Here is a 25,793-nt window from a genome sequence, read left to right as displayed (position 1 = left end):
TTATAAATGCAAAAGTGTGTATGTCTGTCTGTCTGTCTGCTACGTTTTCACGGCCCAACCTCTGAACCGATTTTAATGAAATTTGGTACAGACTTGGGATACATCCCGGGGAAGGAGACAGACTTTTTATCCCGGAAAATCAAAGAGTTCCTACAGGATTTAAAAAAATCGAAATCCACGCGGGCGAAGCCGCGGGCATACCCTAGTAAAGTTATAAAGGCGAAAGTTTGTGTGTTTATGTGTGTATGTTTGTTACTCCTTCACGCAAAAATTACTGGACGGATTTAGCTGTAGAATGGAAATACATTATATCCTGGAATTAACGCATAGGCTACTTTTATCCCGGAAAATTAATGAATTCCCACGGGATTTTTAAGAACCTAAAACCACGCGGATAAAGTTGTGAGCGTCAGCTAGTTAAGTATATTAGGGAAGTGAATATTCCCGTTCCCATGGAAACTGTGAGATAAAATGCGTATAGAAACACTGTTATATATAATAGATGTGCGTGCATATAGAAATGTTGTGTAAAAATTTCGAGTCTCGAATTTATGTACTTCTCGCATTTTGCGGACATAAATTTATAATACAAATTTTTGTTTAGGAACATATTGAATTTTTTTGGAATGTGACCACAAATACACGGTTTCGGATTTTCCCCTTCTTGTGCTATAAGACCTACCTACCTGCCAAATTTTGTGATTCTAGGTCAACGGGAAGTACTCTATAGGTTTTCTTGACAGACATGACATACGGACAGATGGACAGAAAGACAGACAGACAACAAAGTGATCCTATAAAGGTTCGGAATCCTAAAAAAGGTGAAACACTGGTCGCAACTGAAGCCGGAAAGTCATCAGTGCGCACCAAAACCTACAGATATGCTCGCGCATGGTGCACGTGCATCCGTCACGCATCGCGAGCTCTTGGAAATTCGTTTAGTTTATCCCCGGAGCTGGTGCCACGCGAACGCCAAGGCACGATACGCGCTGTGACTATGAAAACATGAAAAAACCGTGATGCATCCAATCTCTAAATATTAAAGTGTTTACGAACGAGTATCCGCTATCCTAAAAAATATTGTGTAAGTATTATTATGTTATTTTTAAGACTTTAGTTTAATTTAGTAAGTAGTTAATTAAATCAAATCCTTTTTTGAGGATCGCGTTGTACAGTTTAAACTGAAAAGCACGTGCCACAAGTCTGAAACTTTGACAAGAGTTTGAGAGACAAGTTGTAAATGTTTTTTGTGAATACATAATACGTAAAATAAATACTTTACAAATACTTATAGGATCTTAAAATAAAAGTCAAGCATGAGTATGAGCATGAATATTGATAAAAATAATACACATTCATGAACTTAATTGTAATCTATAGTCTCTACCATGTAGGTACCTACAACAGGTATACTAAATGGCCGTTATTTTAATTTCACTTACTTATATAGCAAGACTCTAAAAAGCGTAATTATTCAGTGCCTATCGTTTTAATGTAAGCTTTAAGTATGAAGCACCTACTTATTTATTTAAATCATTCTTGATAAATTATAAAAGAAGATACATATCTACCAAAAGAAGAGCTCACTAATCCCAAGTTCAAACCTGAACGGAGCCTTAAAAACGAAGTTTGGATTTTCATATTGTAGTAGTATGATCAAAATTACCTGGCACAGATTAAAATTGGGTAAAAATATCATTTCACGGGTCATCACAAATACTTGAGTTATCTGAAAAAAGTTATATAAGTACCCAAACTAGGGGAGGCACCTATTTACTGACTGTCATGATGAAAAATGAGTATTGAGCTATTTCAACTTGGTTAAGCAGTGCTTTTATGCCTCTATGACCAATACGCCGCTGTGTATAAATAGATAGCTCAACGGCAAAAGGGCGGGTCAAGATTCGAAACGTCCAGGCTCCTTAGTGGGCTCCACGCACAATATTTATCATGATACCTACTTGGATCGCGATTATAATTTAAGATCTTTGTTCAAGTGATTTATGTATATTGAGCACTTAGTTCAGTCTAGAACAAATTAAATCGTTCAAAAGTTCAGTCGATCCCAACTTCATATTATTGGGTTGGTATGTTAGGCTCATGGAACATTATTCAAGTAGTATGTATCGGGATTAAAATTGCCCGTGTAAGATGTCCCATTATCTAAATACCTGCCTACCAAAATAATATTTTTAAACTATAAAATACTTCTCATTAAATTGTGCTGGTATTATAAATGTGAAACTCTATCTGTCTGCCTGATAGCTTTTCAAGATCCATCTGTTCAACCGATTTTGAACTTTGGTGCATCCCAGGGAAAAACACACTTAAGTACTTCTTATCCCGAAAAATTAAAAAGTTCCCAAGGGGTTTCAAAAAACATAAATACACGCAAAAAAAGTCAGATATTTTGCATGCCGGACACGAATGTTGGTGTTACTTTTTATGCCGAAAAATCTTATGAAAGATTTTCACAATACCAAAACTTACGCCGATGAAGTCACGGGTATCATCTAACTTAATATGCCAAACATAATATGAGTCGTAGTGTAAACGTTCTTTAATTAGTTATTTTCTTCACAAATAAGATCTCGAGGCGGATGGACGCGGCGGCTAAGTCGTTAAACAACCTTACTTTCGTTTACATAATGCCTCCTTATCACATAGTCGTATTTCATTGCTAAATTGCTCATCTTTATTTATAGAAAAACATGAAATTATTGTTTAAAATTCAAAAATCTGCGATGGCGTTGTAAATTTTGCATATAAGTAAGCGATTTGTAGAAAAGATATCGTATATCAAGCTTTTTCCTGACTAGTTTCTCCTAAATCTATTATTTTGTTTTAAAATAAATATTCATACCTATTTAAATAATATACTTAAGTATATGTAATAGACAGACCAGACCCCAATAAATTGAAGAAATTAATCAAAATTCTGAGTTAGTTTATTATTTTATATTTTAACCTATTTCTAAAAAGGATGAGATTTTCTCAATTCGACAAGTAGGGTCTGTTTACCTACTTGTTTTTTTAATATTATTAAGAATATAATTAAAAATTTAAAAGTCACTTCAAAAAGTTAAACTGATCACGGTACCCGTCAAAATGGTTTAAAAGATGGGCCGTGAAAAGATAACAGACAGTCAGACACATTTTCGCAAATAAATGTACTTCCTACAGCGCTATGGTACAGATACTGCTATAGGAAGTATTGTGTGATTGTACCAATCACACCTAATAGTAAACTGTATTGATGCAGTCTAGTATGAATCGCGTTCGTCTAGAAGAGGATAATTTTTCTTGATTCGAAGATTGGTTGAGCAATATTGCCAATTTTATAAGCAAGTAATTAGGTTTTTGTAAGTACTTTGGGTATTTGAAAATCTGCAAGAATAAATTTAGAAATTAAGTAGGTATTAAGTAAACAAACTTTGATGTTTTCTACCAAGGTACGCGTAACTAGGTACCTACTTAAAATCGTAACAGACTGATGTCTTTAGCGTAGAAAGCGTTATGAATAAACGTTTGTGACAGTAACTGATGACTTGCTGTTAGGGAGGCAGAACCGCTAGCAGAGACCGTAATCTAATAGAATTTCAAAATAGACATATAGATATACAAACAAATTATCGTGCCTCAATAGCTCATTGGTGTCAGACTCAAATTAGACTCATATAAATGTTCTAATCAGCAGTGACGGATTAACCCTTACATCACGTCTAAGGGGGCACCAGAAGAAGCACAAAAAAAATCCGTCCTTAGGGCATCACGTCTCATACTCTCACGTCACCAAAAACCACACTAAAAAAAAATTCTAGTTGGACCTTCAAGGCGCATTTCAATGAATAAATAAATTATTATGCTTGGGTTTTTATTGTTGTAGCACCTACTCCACTTCTAAAGTATGTTACATCTCATCATCTTATTTTACAAAAAACTAATGTTTTTAGACGGTAAAGGTTTAAAGACCGATTCTAGTTGACATACGGATAGGGGGGCCCACAAGCATGGATTGCTTCGGGCATCAAGTAGTCTTAATCCGTCACTGCTAATCAGGCTTGGCATTGTTTTATCGTGTTTTTAACCCCCGACCCAAAAAGAGGGGTGTTATAAGTTTGACGTGTGTATCTGTGTATCTGTGTATCTGTGTATCTGTGTATCTGTGTATCGGTGTATCTGTGTATCTGTCTGTGGCCTCGTAGCGCCTAAACGAATGAACCGATTTTAATTTAGTTTTTTTTGTTTGAAAGGTGGCTTGATCGAGAGTGTTCTTAGCTATAATCCAAAAAAATTGGTTCAGCCGTTTGGAAGTTATCAGCTCTTTTCTGGTTTTCTTATTACTTTTATCCCAGGACCACCAGAGGTTACGTATTTTCTGACACAGGAAATATGTACGATTGAGTAGAGTTAGTAAGTACTAAGAAAGCATGCCTAGCCTACGTGCTAGCTTGCTTAGACGGCCAATTTTCAGGTATCTGATAATCAAGGTACATAAAACCATTACTTACCTCACGTAAATTCTCCAAACTGATTTTTACGTATATTTTAGGCAATATCCTTAAAAATATGTCGCCAATACTTCCAGACACTTCCCGCGTCGGCCGTATTGCTTTGCAGACGCTTTAAAGCTCCCAAAATAAGTAATTACTTAACTGCACGTAAATTCTGATGCTCCTTTTTTATATATGTCCACCAGACAACTATTTTAAAACCTTTTACAAGAAGACAGACCGATCCAGATCCAATTATCCCCTAAATTCAATTTTAATGCCTCTGTGGGTTTGAGCGCGAGGGCATCATTATATACGCGCATGAGACTGAGTAAGACATGTATTAGGATATATTGACTTCTCTCTCACTCTCTTATAGTTTACTTATGTCAATTAATTATTAATATAAAAAAAAAATCAGCTAAAAATTAAAAAAATTGGAGAATTTACATGAGATAAGTAATGTTTTTATGTACCTTGATTACCTGATACCTGAAAATTGGCCGTCTAAGCAAGCTAGCAGGTCTGTAGGCATGCGTTCTTAGTACATACTAACACTACTCAATCGTCCACATTTCGTTCGTCAGAAAATACGTGACGGCTGGTGGCCCTGGGATCTTTCACTATTGTAACAGAGGTTCATAATATTATGTCAATTGGCAAATGTCAAGCTGTCAAGATGGACGTTGCTTAGATACATAATTATTTATTTGAAAATAATGTTTTGGAAAACTCCGATACTTTGGATCGTAGGCGCGGAGTTTCTAATTTATAAAATATTATAATCACAGTTAACAAGAAAACATCAATTCAATTATAATATCCAACAGTCAACCAAAGGCCACGAACAATCAACCCAAACCCAAACCATAGTCAAACTATTTTTAGGGTTCAGTAGGTATCTGTAGAAAAAAAAAAGATGTAGTCGCGTAGGTGTGCATGGCACCATTAAATATCGTAGGAGGCGATGACCCTCCGCGCGGCTGAGGTTCCCGCATCGTAGTCGCTTTGTCGCGCAGGTTTGGATGATGCATTAGGCGCACCTTCTTTATATTTTATCTGCTTGAACTCAGCTTATTTACTTTGACAAAATACGTTTAAAATTCATCATCATCAGGATCAACCCATCGCCGGCTCACTACTGAGCACAAGTCTCCTCTCAGAATGAGAAGCTACCACACTGGCCAAGCACGTATTGGCAGACCTCACGCACCTTTGAGGGAGCATTATGGCCAACTCTTAAGCTTGTAGGTTTCCTGACGATGTTTTCCTTCACCACTTCGTTGTCTGTCTGTGTGTCATCTTTCAAGAGAATCAAAACTTATAAATTGGGTACTTCCCGTTTACGTAGAATCATGAAAGGCAGGTAGCAATATCTTATAGCCCAAGCACTCTACTCCTGTGGCCCAAGTAAACAGAAAAATCCGACAACTGAATTGTCATTACATAAAAAAAAACTTGTACGGAACTCTTCATGTGTGAGGCAGACTCGCACTTGACCGGTTTTTGAAAGTTATGTCAAATAAAAATTTGGCAATAACAAACAAAATGACATACAAGCCACTTTATTCCTTTTATCGGATGAAAGTCGATTTCAATTTAATCGTATATCTTAAAAAAAGCGAACTATTATACGACTACGTAAAATGGGTACATTTTTAAAGCAACGACATGTTAGAAACAGATATTTCGTTTTGGTCGTGTTAAACTATGTGAGTCATTCAGATAATTCTTGATTTAGTGATGTTCGGTCAAAAATATTTCATGGAACGTATAATTAACATAACATTGATGTTACTTTTGAAGAGATATTAGCTGCCTTATTGGATTTATATTATTATAGAAATTGGGTTTTAGAATGGCACAAATAAACGGTAATTTATGAATAAAAGTTTAAAAAGCGTGAAATAAAAATTAAATTAAAAATTTAAAAAACCCCCGACACATAAACCTCTAAAAAGTAAAAAAATAATAGGTAAGTATGTATGGGCCCTTTAAGAATAGTATAAATAGTAAAGTTTTTATCCAAGCGTTCGTTGCGTCGGGGGACCGCTAAAGACTATTCTTTCTACAACAGATGACTTTCATAGTTTATCATAGGTAGCGGTCCCCTGGCGCAACGAGCGCTTGGATAAAAACTTTACTATTTATACTATTCTTAAAGGGCCCATACATACTTACCTATTATTTTTTTACTTTTTAGAGGTTTATGTGTCGGGGGTTTTTTAAATTTTTAATTTAATTTTTTTAATAAACAAACAGTTTTCAATATGTTTTCAATAAAAATGTTTTATTTTTTAAACTGGATTTTTCCAATTCTGGTTCTAATCTCATCAGTTTGACTATTGTCGTATACCCACTCGTATCTACAAGCCTCAGCCTTAGGATGGAAAGTGGGAATATTAGTCACGTGATCATGTCTAATAATTATGTCTTATATTTTATTTTATCCACAAAATAAAACTGAGAATTGAAAGATTTGTAGACTTTCTTCTGTGTAATTTTTTGTCTGATGTAGATACTCGTAAAATATCTATAGGTATGCAAAGAACCGAATTGTCGTCAGGGTCAATAGTCACAAAGTTGACGCGAGTAAGGCTGAGATGAGAGAGACGTTGCTCAGACAAGAATTATTGAAACGAGATAGATTTATGTCTGTGATACAAACCTATCCCGCTTTAACTCTGTAATGTCTGACCAAAGTCAAAGTCACTCTACAGATCTCAACCTAGATGGGTTGCACCATACGGCACATGTTACGCACCTATCTACTAACTGTGGTTGACTTCAAATAAAATGAACGACATTCGCACAAGTTAAATTTGGTGTTCACTGAATACAATATATCCTTTAACGCTGTTAGAACACAAACCCCAAACGAACTACTCGCTGGACTACCTCTACATTAAAATCACATGATCACAATTATTATAATAGGCAATTCCAGCTGTGGTTGACTTCAAATAAAATGAACGACATTCGCACAAGTTTTTGGTGTTCACTTATACAATATATCTGAAACGCTGTTAGAACACAAATTCCAAACGAAGCACTCGCTAGACTACCCATTAAAATCACATGCCAATTATAATAATAATAAAAGGCAATTCCAGAGCCACAAAATCTAACGAGCCCTGGCTGTCTTGTTCAGCTGCTAGTCATATACTCTAACTAAAGATAGGTATATTGTCTTCTAAAGTCAGGATGGGAATCCAGCTCCCAAAAAAACTTAATTGGTTCTAAATTTGAAATAGTGTTGAACCAGCCAGCAACGCGTGATATAGTCGACATAAGTCTGGTGAAAGTAGGTATCTAAAAAAGTCCTAGACACTAGTTACTAAAATAGAGACTAGATAGAGACAGGTCCAAAGCTAGGTGAAACGACGGTGTAGTGAGTGACCTGAAGACCTGAAGGGTGAGAAAGTTGAAAGAGGTCCGACTGCGTTCTATGGAGAAATATTCTATAAGTACCAGGCCAAGGCTTACAAAAGTCTTTAACGCTAAAAAGTAGTAAATATGGATAGAAGTCTTCAAAGAGATTATTAACTTATCAGATTTATAGCAACTGAACCATTTCGCAAATAATAATTCACATAGGTATGCCAACACAATCGAACAGCAAACACTTCCTTATTGCAAGTCTATCATCATAAATTGTGAACGACGGTCAAGGTAATGAACCTTAAAATAGGTGTCAAGCCGCAAAACATAAATGCAACGATAGATCAGAGGGTTTACGACATTCGCTTTATTCGCGTCTAGTAGATAGGTACTTACTTAGGTATTAAATTAAAATTAAATTAAATTTATTTATTAACCGTACAACAAAAATCCATATAGTGTTAGCAACAAAAAACTTAAAAACTATGTTAGTACTTAAACACTAAGTAGTTAGTAACAATACAAACTTAAAAAACTTATTAAACTTAGATAGTCCACATTAAATCAAATTTTATCTTAAACTTAAAAAACTTATTAAACTTAGATAGTCCACATTAAATCAAATTTTATCTTAAACTTAAAAAACTTATTAAACTTAAATAGTCCACATTAAATCAAATTTTATCTTTAGCATATTATACTACTGTGTTTATTAGACTTTATTTTACCTAAAGAAATATACAAAAATACCATGAAAAGGACTGGTTAGACTCAATAGAGTCGATTTGATGGGTACTACTTGATAAATAGATACCTACACAACGCGAATTTCACATTTTCTATCTGAAAATTTAAAACGTAGATACTAAATATCGTACCTACCTACTTAACAAAATAGTGGTTCGCCCAGATATAAATTCGCGTCTAGTCCTTTTAATTGTTCATAGCTATAGGTAAAGTAAAGAGAAAACTTGGAAGGAAAAATCGGAAAAATGTACACAATTTATCAATTAAGTTATTTTCAACGATGCCGAACAAGCCTGTGTAAAGCTTAAAAGTATTTTTGCCCCCCACTTGTGTGTATGAGAATCCTCTCAAATAATGTTTTTAACCCCCGATTCAAAAGAGGGGTGTTATAAGTTTGACGTGTGTATCTGTGTATCTGCCTATGGCATCGTAGGTCCTAAACTAATAAACCGATTTTAATTTAGTTTTTTTTTTTGTTTGATAGGTGGCTTGATCGAGTGTATTCTTAGCTATAATCCAAGAAAATCGGTTCTGCCGTTTGAAAGTTCTCAGCTCTTTTCTAGTTACTGTAACCTTCACTTGTCGGGGGTGTTATAAATTTTTAATTTACACTTGTTATAACTTATACTTCGGCTTTTGGCTATTGATATTCATATTAGTTGTAAAAGCATTTAAGTATGTTCATTAATTCAGTAGTTGTGCTCTGGTAGATGGACGGACAAGCACAAGTTCACCCAAGTACACTCAGAAACCTCGCTTCGCTTCTTCGCTTGGTCGAAAACACTACCTTCAAATTGCCTACTTTTTTTTGCAATCGGTCTATTATTTTATATACATTTATGAGGAAAACTAACAGCTTTATGTACTAGGTACGTAAGCACTTAGATATAACTTGTAGCTGCTAACAAACATCAAACCCATAAGTACCTAATTAATATTTGATATACCGTAACCAATTCAATTCGACCGTAGTAGTCTGAAATACTGCAAAGCCATGTCATTAAAGAACAGACCTGCAGTCAATAAAAGTTTAACGCGCCTTGTTATTTACAACGCCTTCGCAATTTTACCTACTCGCAAGAGCGCACATTGAATATTTTCTAGACCGGGGATATTTTTATGTTTACTCTTAATTTTTTATTACTCTGAACTGAAAAGAATATCAGAAACTAATGTTTTTACTTGGATAGAATGCAAATTGAATTATATTTAATATGGTGTAGCATTAACTTTGAGTTAATTAGTATAAAATATGTAATCGTTTGAATTATTTTTTTCTTAATTTTAATTATAAATTTATATTTAACTAGAACCAACAAAGTGGAAAAAATATCATAAGTGTACAAAAAACGCGAGCGCAGCTAGAGATTTTTCGTTATTTATTCAGAATATATACTACTTTATAAATTATGTCTAGAAAGTAGAAATCTAAGTTCCTACTCGCAAATTGATAAAGCGCAAGTAAAGCGAGCGTGCCATTTTTTGATATTTATGGAGAATAGAAGAAAAATAGTACTTACTATGAACTTATAATTAAAGCGAGCTAAGTATGAACTTGCCTACAATTATTGTAAATGAAAAATCACGAGCGACGCAAGGACAAATTTTATAATACTGCCCAACAGGGACGGATTGTTTAGTTTTTTTTTTTTAATTATTAATTGGGTAGGATCTTTAAATTTAAAGTGAACGAATGCTTGTAAATTAGTAGATTATTCACCAAGGGACTAAAACGAGCCATGTTATAAAATCATTGATATATAATATGATAAAGTAGCTAAAAACCTTAATCATATCGCTGTATAAAATCTAGACTCTAGGATCAAGTCTGAATGAGTTTTAGTCTTCTACTTTACTCTTCGACTGCAAGAAAAAATAAACAGTGCTATGCGACCGCGACCTGTGGGTGAGCTTACTTTCATACATCTATAAATCACCTACTGCGCAGGTACATGGTCAGATGCCTTTTAACAAGACGCCAAATATGTAGACCAATATACCAATCACCCACTGCGCAAGTTCAAAGCTAGCCTCTAGTCCAAAGTTGGCCTACTCGAAATGACGTCTGGGTAAGAGTTTCTAGTCATAGTTTCATTAGCAAGTAAGTGTTAATGATTTATACCCATTTACTGTCCCTTTTGTATTGGAGTGAACTGATTGGAGCGTGATAAAAGTAATGTTGGAGTGTGAAAAGAATACCGTCATAAAAGTTGAATAACATGGTTTTTTTTCAGTTTTATAGAATAAAAGCAGCAACTTGCCAGATTTTGGATGAATTTTTGACGTAAATATTTTAGTAAACACTTTTGTTTTATGAAAAAACATGTTATTGTCATGAAAAATTAACTTGATTGAAAAAATTCTTATTGCAGCCTGTTTAAACGTGCGCTAGCTTAATAAATATGCTGCATTTAATCAAATAGATACGAGCACTACTTAGCTTATTTCGTCATGAAGTTAATGCTTGGTAGGTAGGTATGTGGAAAATATGCACATATTATGATACAAAATAGTTTATGGTGATATGGATAATAAAATTAACGAGGCATATAGAATTACCCAAAACCTTTTCCTTTTCATGTCGAAACTCGAAATCTATGTTACCTCAATTGCTAACAAGGAAATGAGTCGATTCAATTACAACATACGTGAAATTATAGAATATTCGGTTAGAAATGATATGTCCGAAAACGAATGTATAAACGTAGAATCCATCTAAGAAAACTCATCGTACACCTGTCAGGAAGTGCTAAAGTGCTGGCAGCCACAAGTAAAATTGACAAAGGTCACAATGGATCAAAGATGATCGATTTGGTACAGGAATCAAGGACCTGAACAGCCTCAAGAGAAGAATTTAGAAGAAAGATCAATTTTACGTCTACGAGACTGTTAGTCTTCCACGTTAAAACTGGCTCAAAGAACAATATTTCTGTTAGTCTTTATTGAAAGGTACTTAAGTAGCATAGGTACCTACCTATTTAGTGGAAGTGATTTCACATTTCGTTTTTCAATATGGAATCCACACATCACGCTATTTATCATGTTCTACAGTTTAAAGTAGTCGGATAATAATGGTCATAATAAATAACATATTATCAACGTTTTACATTACATAATGAAATAATTATGGAAGTTTCTCTTTTTATTAATGATCTGTCTTTTGAATACCGCATTGCTAATTGCAAAATTATAACGATGTTATAGAAATAGATAGAATATAGATAGGCATACAACATACAGCCTTCAAGAATGTGATTTATTGGTTGGAGCTCAAAGCTTATGGAGAATCCTGATTTCGTAAGCCCATTTTCGAGTATGTTCCCGAATGAATTTACCAAAAGTCAGGCACTCGACGTATTCTTTACATGGCATTCACGACTATCGGCGGTGTTCCCACTAGAATACAACATGGGGTTATTCAAGTGACGGACCATCAAATTCCTGAAAGGCCGGCAACGCATCGGCGGTACTCCTGGTGCTGCAAATGTTCATGGGCGGCGGTCACCAGGTGACCCACTTGCTCGTTTGCTCGCTATTGTATATTAAAAAAACCCTACGCTATTGAAAATCCGCGTTTGACCTAGAAATTGTCCGGTGATGGGTGCTTAAAATATGTATTTGAATTGTTCGAAAATGATAAAAGATTATTAATTTCTTTATTGGACGTAATTAAATTAAATTCATGTTTGACTCATTCGATGAACTATTACCATCTTCAACGAATTTTTAAATACTAAGATACGTTAATTACTCACATTGATAACGTTCTTTACATTGTTGGTATTTTGAAGTTTTGGTGGTCTTGTCCTGAGACTCGATAACTACAGTGTTCCGCTCTTTGTGTTTGAGATTTTGTGGTTCCAATAGCAATCGTGCCCTAATCAAATGAATATTGCAATTAGGTTTTTAAAGATTAAAATATTTCTCGATAAGCATTCATGCGTCGCGACCTGTGTCCCGCGCAAGCTTAACTAGAGAGGATGTTATATTTAATCCATAAAATATAATAGTTAAGTCCTGCTTCGGGAAAAATTCGCAATCATACTCATAATCTAAGCTGTATCAGCACCTACAATCTAAAAGTGGCTCACACAAGTCAATTTTCATTCAACTGTAACAGAATTGAAATGAGCGTCATGCCACGCTAGGTCGAAGACTCTCTGATCGTACCATCTTTCCTGTTCTGGCGCAGAAAAAAACGGAAAATTATAATGTCTGCCTTTTTATCGATGCGTATGTTTGTAAAAACTTATGCTGAGTAATGTACAACTTGAGCACCTTGTTAAGTAAAAAAGTTAAGTAAGAAATAATCATAACAGTAATACAAGAAATATATAGAATTATTTTAACGCTTTCTGTATAATTATGCTATCAGAGATCATAATAAAGTAAGTACTTACCTAGTCTTTTTATTTTCGTTTCCTTTTTTACTAGGTAGCTGATGCTCGGCATGCGGTGTAATGCGATTCGCACACCAGCTAATTTTCTAGGTTGAAGGCACTCTATCAGAAACCTTCACGTTCAGATCATCTAATAAAACTGTACAGAGTTTCAACTCAATCAGGTGAACGCGCGTAAGTAATGAACAGACAAACATATTGTACTAGAATCTAGATGATGCCCGCGACTTCGTCCACGTGAATTTAAGTTCTTTAAAAATCCCGAGGGGACTCTACGATTTTACAGGATAAAAAGTAACCTATGTCCGTCTCCGGAATCCTAGCTACCTCAGTAGTCTCTGTCGGTATATGGTGATTATAATGTAACTATGTCACATCTGTCATGGCCTATAATTAATTATATGATATTATGTTATTACAAATAGTTTCATTAATATAATATTTCATCTAATTACGTTTTGCATCGATAAATGCAATGAATTAAGAAATAGATAAAATGATCCGATTAACGCAACTAATCGCTTACGAAAACATCGATCGATGATCATTAACTTTCGCCGATACATTTTTACACAGTAGTAAATAGTAATACATATACCTACTTGTTTTATATTAAGTCGATATCTGCACGTTTATTGTAAAGTATCTCAATTGTTTTCTGATAAGTTATAAATATTTATTTGCGATACATAATCTTCTTCAACATTCCTCCGATATATTAAAAAACATTGTAAAGCGGTATGTGCTATTTAAATTAAATTAAAATAATGTACTTAGATTTATCTACTTAGGAAATAAATAGATATACTGCATATTTGCACAGAATATACCTAACTATGATCTTCGATGTTTCAGGGAAATATGTTATTACTTACTCAGCCGCGATCACTCGCAGCTTTGCTTGGCGAAAATATAAATCATCTTAATTTCCTATCCAGAGGGAATTTTTAAAAATCCGGCTTTGTGCCTCGTCTACATTTGGAACCTCTGTGCCAAATTTCAGCTTTCTAGGTTCAAGAGTTTGAGCTGGACGTTGACGAGTGAAAACTTTTCGTTTTATATATTTAGATGAAATATATACTTAGAGATACCTATTTAAAAATGTTATGAATGAAATACCAACCACATCCTCACTTACACACTCACTGTGATAATTCTTAGCTGAGCGTTGTCGAGGTAAAGAAAGTGGAAATTTTGTTGTACAGCCCTTCCGTTTTGTAAGAGCAGAAATCGCCACTAAAGGAAGGTTTTCTAAGCAACTAGTAGGTCTACGTGAGAAAATAATATCATTTTTATCATACGCAGACTTTTAATATCACAATGCCTTAGAGCCTCAGAGCTAGTTCTCACGTTAGTAATAAACTTTTCTTTTGTATCGAATAATGTTAACTGGTAATTAATGTTTCGTTAATCGGATGAGTTCGGTCAAGCTATCCAATATTGCCTAACTCACTCCTTGATTGAGGAATATATTTGGCATTATATTGGGAAGTTATTACCTAGATCTTCTGATTACAAGTTATAGGCAATGCTAAACCAAACAAACATTGGATGATGCAAGTGAAATATCGAGTTAAATAATTTAGTAAGTGCGGAATGTGACATAGCAGTTGCAATCAGTTCAGCCGAGTTTCACCCAGAGTATTTGCGCTGTTACTTTTACAACGCGCGGCCGCACATGACAACGCTCTGTTTCCTTGGGACTCATTGTCATGTGATACGCGCTTTGATGGAAAACTTTGACTTTCCACTGAGACTCGGCTCGACTTGTATACGTAGGTAATCAAACTCAAACTCAAAATCATTTATTCAAAGTAGGTATACTATTGTACACCTTTTGATGGTCAGAATTGTTAGACTTGAACGACATGTAGTGATTACAGAATTTTTCCTTTACTTGTGCTATAAGACCTACCAACCTGCCAAATCAAAATGCAAAATGATGATAAGATCAATGGGAAGTACTATGGGTTTTCTTGACAGACACGACAGACGGATACACAGACAGACAACAAAGTGATCCTTTAGGGATTCTTTTCCTTTTGAGGTAAGGAACTCTAAAAAGATCCTTTTTAGAGTTCACAAGGACAGTTTACAAGGAACCTTTTTGCCGATTGCCGAACACATAGATTGGGTACCTTATCGTAAAAACACAACAACCCACCTCAAACATTTCTAGAAGTCTACTTTTGAGTAGTACTAAGTTTTTTTGTAAGTATGTTTATAAATAATTAAAAATTTAATTAATGTAATTAGGCTATAATATTATGTCCGTTCTAATTAAATAATATTTTTTTTTTAAAATCTACTCCACAGCTGAACACTATGTCTAGTCGACGTATGTTTATTTGCTCTTAGCGTTTGTCGCCAGAATTTATCATGACAAGCGAAAAGCTGAAACGAATCCAACCACATCTGGGTTAACAAAATCTATAAGTAAATACTTTATGAAATATAAACCGATGATCTGATTAACATACTTACATAAGACATCTAGATTAAGCCCTCCCCTATAGGGTATTAGGGTAAAAAATATCCTTGAAATTGATTGCAATCTAAAAATAAGCATGTCTAATATAGATGCAATCTGTCTAGGTACAAGAAATAGGTAGATACAACACTTCCGCCTACACCTCAACAATAGATGAACAATAATCTTAGCATTCTAATGCAATGAAACGCATCTTTTGTTTGTGCCATTAGGTAGGTACTGAATAGAAACGTGCTTAGACATATTTTACACATTATATCGCTTCCTATATTTGCTGTAGGTCTAACCTGTCTATTTTATTACCGTTGTTTCATAAAGATGGCAAGGAGTTGTAAAATCTTAATAGGATTTTCTTTCACTAAAAGAATCTCGAGAGCCAAGCGTAGTCTAATGTTCAAATATATTACGTTTTATCAACATATTGTTATAAGGTTCAATAAAGCGAGTTTGAAAAAAACACAAAACAAACAGGCTAAGGTGAGAGTCAGTTTCGCCTGGCCACTGAGGGTGCTGTATTTTGGAAAGAAACAAAAATATTTGGTAAAATTAATCCTGCGGTCTCAAAAACAAATCCATTTTAATTTGGAGCCACAAAACTAAGTTTGGCGGACCTTTTTCATCATGAATTAAAACTAAATAAAAAAATTGATAGAATGTACAAATAAATCCCTGTTGCAAAAGGTTGGTTTTCAAGTCGTATCACTGAAATAAACAGATCCCTTTTTAATCCATTTTACTATGGAACCCTAATAAACAGTAGATATACTCGTAGGTAACGAATTTGTAATTGATCAAACTTTGATAAAAATTTATTTAACGAGATTATAAAGCATACCTAGCATATATATGGATAACCAAAAGCTGCTAAAATAAAAAAATAGAGAATAGAATTAATTTTTATTCAAATGAACTTTTACAAGTTCTTTTGAATCGTCAGAATAATTTACCACTGGTCCGGAATGCTGCTCAGGGTCCTACCAAGAAGAACCAGCAAGAAACTCGGCGGTTGCTCTTATTAAATGTTCAGAGTAGATAGGTAGGTAGTAAGGTCGGCAAATAGAATAGAAAACTTTGATTGAGACTTATCATAATTCACAAATCGTATTATCATAATCATAATAAATTAATAAGGTATCTGTTGAACGACAAAAGGTCTGAATTTGAAATATCCACATATCTAGGTACTAGGTACCTAGGTACAATACAAGGCTTGTTAGAAGTTAGAACAATAGCAACTTAACATAAAATTACACAGGTGCCTCATTGTAACCGAAGATTTGGCTATGATTTATTATGTAGATAACACGAGTCGATACCGTTGCGGCGATCATTCCCGCAGATCGAGTGCCCCGAGCCGAGAGCTCAGGGGTCCAGCGCCAGTCCACACCGTTACTTTAGCGCCAAATCTGTCTACAATACGCCAGTGTACGTACTTTGATTCGGATAAGAAGTCTAAAGTCACGATCCGGTGCGCGGAGCTGTCTGCGTAATCTCGCGCCTGAAATAGAGACTTCCTTGTAAGGCACCGATGCATATTTTAGGTTTATCACAATTTGCGGCGTACGCTGATCTTTAACTAATCGGGATACCGCTGAATTGTGAGAACGCTAAGTTCCTTCCTTTACATTACATGGAATAAATTAAAAGCCTTTGTTTAAAATTAAAACTAAGTAGGTACCTAGGTAGCTACCTACCATCTAGCTATGTAGATGCTAACAAGAAAGCTTTACTTGGGGCAATATACCGAAAAATTCCCATTGGGGCAATATAACCGGTAGGTATGTATATCATATCACCTTTTGAATATTGAAATGACATTGTATTGCATTAAAGTTGATTTTATAGCATAAAAATACAGACAAGTGCGAGTCGAACTCGCACACGAAGGATTCCGTACTAGAAAAATCCCTTTTTATTAAAATAAAATTAATATACTTGGCGGCCATTTTTAAATTTTTTATCATTTGTTGTTATAGTTAGCGGCAATAAAAATATACATCCTGTGAAAATTTCAAGTCCCTACCTTTTACGGTTCACGAGATACAGCTCGTTGACAGACAGACGGATTGACGGACAGCGGATGCTTAGTAATATAATTTTTAGGGGCCGGGATAGGGTACGGACCCCTAAAAATGAGATCTAATTAATTCATACCTATTAGAAATAAAAAGTATGTACCAATAAGAAATAAAACAGGCAAGCACTTCATCAACGGTAGTAATTATTATTGTAAGAATCGCAGGGCCTACACAACGTAATATCTGTAACCGTTTCCTCCATGACATTTCATTCTGGTTTCCAGAAAGTCGTTACTACTTATAAGTATACCAGTTATTTATTTTTATTTCGCGCGTTCTGACGGATAACCGCTCGAGGAGGAAAAAATAAGTTTCCAGTAAACTGGAAAGTTGTTGCCAGGCGTAGGTAAGTCACTGGCACCGCCTGTGTCCCTTGGGGATGAGAATTAATACGTTCGTTGCCCCTGTCCGACCAACCGACGTCCTGTGACTCGGATACGTGCAACCACTATTTTTCTTCATGTCTACCTAGTACTTATGCCTACCTATAATATGCTAACTCTACTCCAATGTAAATAGACTCGTATTCGCAGGTCAATGGTATGTTTATTATTCGCAACATTATTCGCATACCTACTTGGACAACATTTTTACGACTCGAGACAGATTTTAATTTTTTTTTCTATTAGGTAGTTGTGGTATAATAACTACCTACTGGGATAATACATTAAGTTATTGCCGTATAGTATTCACGATGAATGAAGTAATTGTTTCCAATGATTACAAAAAATCTCTAAAATAGTTATAAGGTTACAAAGCGACAAAATTAAACCAGAGAGACCTTAGATTTTGGTTAGGTAGGTAGGTACCTATTCCCATAAAAGGAAAATGGAATGAGCACTATTATTCTGGCCTTGTAACAAAAATAAAACAAAGATACCAAATCGGCAAAGTTAGGGTGCCTGGAGGTGCAAGGCGATCAGTAAACCGGTTCAGCCGGGAGATTCTTTGTTTGGTTATCGCAAAGTCGGGACGTCGCGTCTCGCAGCGGACACCTTGTCGCCTGACTGACGACACGTTTATCATTTCCAGAGATACGGCGACGAGCGCGGATGTGTCTGCGCCGAAGACCCGGCAGCTGAGGCCGGCCCGGCCCCATGGCGGCCGCGGCGGTGCGCGCGCTGCTCGTGACGGCCGCGCTGGCCGCCCTCGGCGACGCCGGCGCGGCGCGCTTCGGCGACCGCCTGGCGCCGCGGGTGCCCGCCCCGTACTCGCCGCGCCACGCGCCTTCCGCGCGCCACTACATCGAGAGCGAAGATGAGGACCCCTACGAACAAGATTATGACGATCAACTCCACCACGACGATGAACAGCAGAAGGAGATCTTACCACAGCCGCGGCGACCGACGCGCACTGAAGCTCATCGTCTCGAAATGAGCACAGAATTCTTCGTGATACCAGAGCGGCCGTCGTCTGCGCCGACGCCTTCGTCGACATCTCGCGCGGTTACCGCAGCGACATCTCGACCGACGAATGCGACCCGTCCTCAAATAATTACGCCAATGTTAAGGATACTAAGACCAGAATCTTGGGCAGTGCCGATATTAGCTTTAGCTTGCGTGAGCATGATAGTTATAGGAGGTTTCGAAGGCTTCATCGTTTGGGGAGCGAGTCGCAAGGCGCCGAGTCAACGACATCTTCTTCTCGGGCAGTGTTTATTATTCGGACTGTTCACGTGCGCGGCAACAGCGGCTTTATTTACGGCTGCGCCGACTTCGTTTACATGTGGCGCTGTGCGCTTCGGGACGGGAGTTGCCTATGTGATTGTGTTCGCATCACTACTAGTGAAATGTGTTTTCCTGTTAAGTTTGAACGGTGGTGTGTACTTGCCGGCAGCGTACCAAGGACTGCTGTTGTTTTTCGCAGTGATGATCCAAGTGGCCATCGGGGCGCAATGGTTAGGCGGCTCGCCGCCGCGGGTGGCGGTCGGTGCCGCGCGATGCGACTCACCTCTTTCGGACTTGCTGCTATCATTATGCTACGCAGCGTTTTTAATCGCAGTGGTCTGCGGTGTGGCGTTGCGGTCGCGTGGCATACGCGACAACTACAGAGAAGCCACGCACATTGCGGGAGCAGGCGGCGCGACTGCCGCCGTGTGGATCTGTTGGGTGTCGGCGGCCCTCGGTGCACCCGAGCAACATCGCGAAGCATGTGTAGCCGCGGGGTTGTTGGGCACATGCGCCGTGGTATTTGCGCTGATGTTCGCGCCTAAAGGCCGACGCCTGGCTGCGTTAGGTCGCGAGGGTCGCTGGGATGCGGACCGAGAGGAAGGACTCAGCTCGATAGGCGTGGGCGGTTCCGGCTACTCGCCTTCTTTCTTCCACTTCAAACCAGTCAAGTACGGGATGGTGACGGCCGCAGCGCCCGGGCCGGCGCCGCCGACGGCGCTCGACCGCAAGGAGCCCCCCGCTCAGCCAGCCGGTTAGTTAAGTATCTAAAACGCGCTATTAAGTGAGAACTAGCGCTTTAAACGCACTGGGATTTAACCGCCGTCCACGATGTTACTTTTGCAGATCTGTATGGAGGCATGTTCGCCGGCTCCCACCTGTACTCACGCTCTCTGTGTCCGCCGCACTACCCCCTGCACCCCTTAACGCAATACCACTACAACTATCCGCCCTATCACTATCTTCTACCGCCAGGTAACACTGCACCTTCCAAAATAATCTTTATGTAATATTGTAATCATGTATGTAGATAATATAAAACTGTAGTTTGTAAATATTAAGTTTATTTTTAGTAGGTTTCTAAAATTGTAAATAGACCGTGAACCAGTTGGCAAGCTCAGTTGCTCGTAACTACTCAGGTAACGCAGATCAACCAAATAAATAAACACCTCCCTCAAATTTACCAACGAGTTTTCAGGCTGCTCTCCAAGCAAATAAAATACAGCCAGAGCTAATTCGGTTTTAAAGTCTCTATAAGTTAACAGATTAACATGTCAAACACATAAATAACCCTCCTTTGGGCTTCGCCGCAGTCGGGTAAAAAGTAAGGGAAGGTCATTCCGCAAGGAACATTATTAAAAAGATAGCACAATTTTTAAAGAACGACCTAATTTAACGACCATTGCAATGTAAAAGGTTCTGACTTACCTGAGCTTAGTAAAGACTGACAGGCATTTCGTTCACAGGCGTGATGATGCGTCCAGAGGAGGGCAACGTGTACACGAGCGTGGAGCCCACCTTCAGCAGCAACCCCAACGTCTACTTCCAGCGCACAGAGCCGTTGCACGTCGGCATGATGTACTGAGCCCCTGGCAAACCAGCGTTCCAGCAAGAACAGTGAGATTTGACAGTGCAACCGCTAGTCACCACAAACATTTGGTTATATCTATAACATAGGGCCTAAACTTAGAACCGTGATGGGAATTCGCAAGGCATAGGACACGCGTTGTGTGATTTCGAACTGCTAGCAATCCAGCATTGCTGTCCAAATAACGTGAATCACGTCGCAAGATTTTGCAGTCCATTTTTTGCCGATGATGCGAACGCCGCGACGCGGTTTTGAGTTTGGTTTCTGTCTAACCCTGAGATCTATAGGACATACTTACTTTGACTTTGCTCAAACTTGAGTGTCAGTCAAACAGAGACAGATTTATACCAGCGATATAACGCTGTCTCGTTTTAACAGTGTCTTAAGTCAGAGCTTCGTCAAAATGCGCCCTATAGATCTCAGCCTAAGGGTTATTTCTTTGGGATCAAGACACACCTATAGCACTGTATATGTACGCCCCGAAACCGTAGAAGTTTCCCTGTATCTTGAGTTGTATGAATTGCAAAACTGCCCTGTTCTAAAATAGGACTATAAGTTCATCTCTTTTCCACGCGATTAAGCAGAACAAGTAGCCGTTTCGGAGTTATTTTGCGGCGGAGATGTAAGTACTAGCTGTGGTACTAGGGTTCTGCGTGTCTACTTCGCCAAGATCGTGTGGGAAAGAGATTGCTAGGAGTCCGTGATTTCTCTTAGTCAAATAGAACGGTTAATTACGTTACTATTTACGGGATTGGGAATTCATACAATACAAGTCGAAATGATGCGTCTTTTTACACAACTAGAAACATTTCGATGTTGGTTATTTTATCGCTTTGGAGGATGTGTCTAACAGTTTTTTTAAATTCAAAATTCAGATACAAGTTAGCCCTTGCCTGCAATCTCACCTATAGTGGTAAGCGATGATGCAGTCTTTATTAAACCCGTTCCATTTTAGTTTCTACACGGCCTCATACCGGAACGCTAAATCGCTTGGCGACACGGTTTTGCCGGTAGGGTGGTAACTAGCCACGGCCGAAGACTCCCACCAGACCAGACCAGTGATTTAGAAATTATACCCGGGACCTCCCACTAATAAGACCACAGCGCAGCAGCGATTTGTATATATTCACGTGTTTTCCATACCGTTCCTCAGTTCACATGTTTTGATAAATGAAATGGCGTTTTTCTTCATAGAGATTGTTCGTCTTACTATTCCGCATGTCTTAACAAATCTAATATGGCGGAAATACCTACATAGAATATATATAACTACTGAGAAGTAAAAAGACAAGTCATTTCGACTCAATATGCTTAGATTTGACCCTTAGAATATTAATTACTATTAATAAATCTGTACTATCAAATTTCTCACAAAGCCTTTGGTCAACTTCAGTCTATTACAAAAGAAACTAACCTAATCTTAACTATGTAAATTCTAAATTATCAAAGTAGTAAAAAAGAAATTGTTCATGAAATCGAAAAAATGTCCTTACCTTAATTATAATATTGATGGCATGAAAAAGCTTACAATACGAATGTCTTGAAAAAAATACATAGGAAGCTAGATTTGCAGTACATATGAGATTTTATGTTAATCAAAAACAAAAGTGGCTAGATGTAATAATATCTAGGAATCTAAAATGAACTAATAAATAATATACATAAATAAAATGAATCTATCTTTGTTTGTTTGTCCTTTATGTCCCATGTTACATACCTTTCACCCGATCGTGTTGAAACTTTGTACAGTTGTTGTTGGAATTTGCAAGCACTGACGCGCAAGTCGCATTGGAGCGCATGCCAGGCATTAGCTAGTATGTTATTTTTTTACTTCATTCTATTTATTTTATTTTATACTGAATTGCATTGTATATATTACATTAATTAATATTTTAATATTGTCTGCAGATTAAAATGAATTGCAGTTACAATAAAATTAAAGAATCTACATGATATTATTTTATTTTAATTTACCTACTATCGCAAAAAATTGTTTGTTTAAAAAATCAGTATACCATAATCTAAAATATTTTGTCAATTATTTAACATTTTGATACTAAATTATGTGATTTAATTATATGAGACCCACCCCAAGTAATATGACAACACTTATTTTTAAGAAATAATTTAGTATCTAACTTTAGATGTAAGGTTACTTAAGTTTATATTTCTGAAAGAATGTAAATAAAAATGAAGACTGTCTAAGCTTATTATTTTATTTCTTACCCTTATTTTATTTTTAAAAACAGAAATCGCAAACAAAATAATTTAAAATCTGAGTACATAACACACTCTTGTCATCATTGATATAAAATACCTTCTCCCAAAACATGTTAATCTTGAAAAGTCCTGTAAGGCTATTTACGAAAATACCAAAAAAAAAATAGTTTCTCTTAGAATATGTCTAATGCTGAGAAACAAGAAACCTATGGAGTCTTGTGATTAAATTAGTTTAATGATTAATCTTCACTGAAAGGACGACCACCACTTTCTAGTTAGTAATAAAATAAAACTAAAGTGAGTTGTAGAACAACAGAATTTGGCCTATTGGGATTTAATTTTTCTTATTTTTTTGTATTGTTTCTTTTCCCAGGCACATGGAGTTCTAGGAATATATTATTTTAAAGAAACCATGAAAATTGATAAATTGTGATATTAGAAAGAGTTATACACTCTAGTGGAGTTGTTTATTAACCCTTTTTAGTTTAAAGTAAAACAAAGCAAGTATTGTGCGATACTATTTTGATTGTGGTATGTACTTTTGAATCTCTTTTAAACAACTCAGCATAAGTGTGTTATATGCCTTATTTTATAAATATGGGAATCTTGTTTCTATTTTACATCAATGAGCCTAGTATAAAAATTTCACATTCACTTCACAATCACAACAAGTCTTTTCACTTGGAACCTGTAGACAGCAGAGCCAGCAGACCCGACGCAGCAGAGAGGGATACTATGTAGTTACTGTTTATATGCAGTTCAGGATAATACCATTTTATAAAAAAAATTGCTGATCTATCCAGCTTCACTCAGGTGAAATTTGATATATAAATATGAATAAAGTAGCTTTCTAATGGTGGTGATTCTAAACAAATTATTAAAATTGGTTCAGTAGATACTTAGGCTGATATCTATAGAGCACACTTTGTCCTTGCTCAGACTTAAGACACTGTTAAAATGAGACAGCGTTATACTGCTGCCATAAATCTGTCTCGTTTTAACAGAAACTTAATTCTAAGCAAAGTCAAAGTGCACTCAACCTTCAACAATTCAACCTTAGACAACCAAAATAAATTCAGTCAAAATTATTTATAGATGATGCACACGATTTTGTCTATGTAAATATTAGTATTCTAAAAATTCTGTGGGGACTCTTTGCTTTCTACAATAAAAAGTAGCTCATATCCATCTCCAGGTTACAAATCACCTCTGCACCAAATGGATATTTTCTAATGAGGAGATGACTCAGATTTAGGTTTTTAAAAATCCTGTGGGAACTTTGATTTTCCAGGATAAAAAGTTGGTAGCCTATAAGATAAGATTGATTATTAATTTCAAACCACTAACCAATACATGCAGGTTGTTATTTTCATAATGCTATATAGTAAAAGGATACACAGTAGGTGTGAAGGAGCGCAGTAAGTAGAAGCTGCTCAGGATCACAATTGTTAGGAACAGAGCGTTGTTGTAGAAAATTGAGAATGTGGTGGCTTCATAATCAGCGACTTCATTTTTCTTCCATAGAATCCTGAAATGATAATAGGATATTAAAGCTTTTTAATCAAGTAACAAATGCTATCAAGATGTTTTTACAATTAAAATAATTAAGTAATTTATTAATGTAATTACAAACTAATATCTATGCAAAAAGTTTTTCATAATGAAATACTATTATTTTGTTTATATCATATTATAATTATGTAGTATTGAAGCTTAAAGAGTTGAGATTAATAAAGAGCATATTAGTTTGTTGATATAATAACAAGCTTATGTATTTTGTAAAGAACTAGGTACCTCTCATCCTTCTCTTTTCTGCTCATTTTCTTCTCATCGGCTAGTTTCCTAGCCATTTCACGGGCGACAGCATCTTCCCGACGCACGGCGACGCGGTGCTTCAGCTGGAACTTTGTATTGCGATATGCCAAAGCCAGAAGCCATGTACTAGCTGTCGTTACTAATGCAAACCAAGCCAATGACGTGCTTACTTCTAAAGCATGGACCCTCCAAAATAACCCTGAAAAATCATAGGATATTAAGTATATTATTAATACAGTACAGTTCTAGAAACTAGATACTTTGCATGTAGGTTTTCATAATAACGTAGAGCGAATCCAGGCAGGTCAGATAGTTAATACTTTCACATTGGAATAACAGCTGTATTTAGCAGATACGTATTGTGGTGTATGAAACTTATTATAGAATTGAGTATAGATCTTAGAAACATTAATAGAAACTTACATATAGGAATAGCGGACACGATAAAGGCATTTCCATAAAACAAAGCTGAAGATTTAGTTGAAACATTTCTGCTGAAGTCCTGAAGAAGCAACTCCTCTTCTTTGGTGAATGCTTTGTTTCCTTTCCCGGACATTATGTTATCTTGATATTGGCTGGTGTTTTAATCAAATGTAGTGCAATTCACCACTGAAGAAAGTAAATAATTCAAACTGGCATGTGAAACGTGTACAAACTTAAGCGTAAAGGGGAAGAGAAAATTCAAAACTCTCAGACGTCGATGACATTTGGCTTACATGTCACTTGACGTTTAAACTTACGTGTCAAATACGACAGACTAAATAAATTAAAAAAAGAGATACTTTTATAATTTAAATTCTATTTTTGATTCTTTTCATGATGAAAATAAAGACTGTTTTGATTGACGAGCCAAGATTAGGTAAATCACGAAAAATTCAGGAAAATCTTCGGGAAAATTGGACAAATTATTTTA

The 25,793-nt window shown here is 36.4% G+C and overlaps 2 protein-coding genes across 3 annotated transcripts; one reads left to right on the top strand and one right to left on the bottom strand.

Moving 5' to 3' along the window:
• Positions 1-959: 959 nt before the first annotated feature.
• Positions 960-21,806, top strand: LOC123872869. 2 transcript variants are annotated; one of them, XM_045917467.1, is made up of 4 exons: positions 960-1,084; positions 18,623-20,011; positions 20,104-20,232; positions 20,724-21,806. In XM_045917467.1, the coding sequence occupies exons 2-4, from the start codon at positions 18,688-18,690 to the stop codon at positions 20,840-20,842; spliced, it is 1,572 nt and encodes a 523-aa protein (XP_045773423.1). In that variant the 5' UTR covers positions 960-1,084; positions 18,623-18,687; the 3' UTR covers positions 20,843-21,806. The 2 variants fall into 2 exon arrangements, with proteins under 2 accessions (XP_045773423.1, XP_045773424.1); XM_045917468.1 differs by lacking the exon at positions 20,104-20,232.
• A 1,241-nt stretch (positions 21,807-23,047) lies between these two features.
• On the bottom strand, positions 23,048-25,595 carry LOC123872778 (translocon-associated protein subunit gamma). Its single transcript, XM_045917305.1, has 4 exons — positions 25,304-25,595; positions 24,860-25,079; positions 24,462-24,593; positions 23,048-23,809 (listed from the first exon to the last, which is right to left on the bottom strand). Exons 1-4 carry the CDS (start codon positions 25,434-25,436, stop codon positions 23,743-23,745), a joined length of 552 nt encoding a protein of 183 aa, XP_045773261.1. The 5' UTR covers positions 25,437-25,595; the 3' UTR covers positions 23,048-23,742.
• Positions 25,596-25,793: the final 198 nt, after the last annotated feature.

Source organism: Maniola jurtina, chromosome 15, assembly GCF_905333055.1.
Source record: "Maniola jurtina chromosome 15, ilManJurt1.1, whole genome shotgun sequence".
NCBI lineage: Eukaryota > Metazoa > Arthropoda > Insecta > Lepidoptera > Nymphalidae > Maniola > Maniola jurtina.
The sequence above is the reverse complement of the archived record's forward strand: the minus strand, read 5'-3'. Positions and strand labels throughout refer to the sequence as shown.

Coding starts and splice junctions, on each gene's coding strand:
- LOC123872869 (XM_045917467.1), top strand. CDS start 18,688: ATGGCGGCCGCGGCGGTGCGCGCGCTGCTCGTGACGGCCGCGCTGGCC. Junction 20,012..20,103: donor GCCCCCCGCTCAGCCAGCCG/GTTAGTTAAGTA, acceptor TTACTTTTGCAG/ATCTGTATGGAGGCATGTTC. Junction 20,233..20,723: donor TCACTATCTTCTACCGCCAG/GTAACACTGCAC, acceptor TTTCGTTCACAG/GCGTGATGATGCGTCCAGAG.
- LOC123872778 (XM_045917305.1), bottom strand. CDS start 25,436: ATGTCCGGGAAAGGAAACAAAGCATTCACCAAAGAAGAGGAGTTGCTT. Junction 25,080..25,303: donor CGTGTCCGCTATTCCTATAT/GTAAGTTTCTAT, acceptor ATGATTTTTCAG/GGTTATTTTGGAGGGTCCAT. Junction 24,594..24,859: donor AGAAAAGAGAAGGATGAGAG/GTACCTAGTTCT, acceptor TTATCATTTCAG/GATTCTATGGAAGAAAAATG.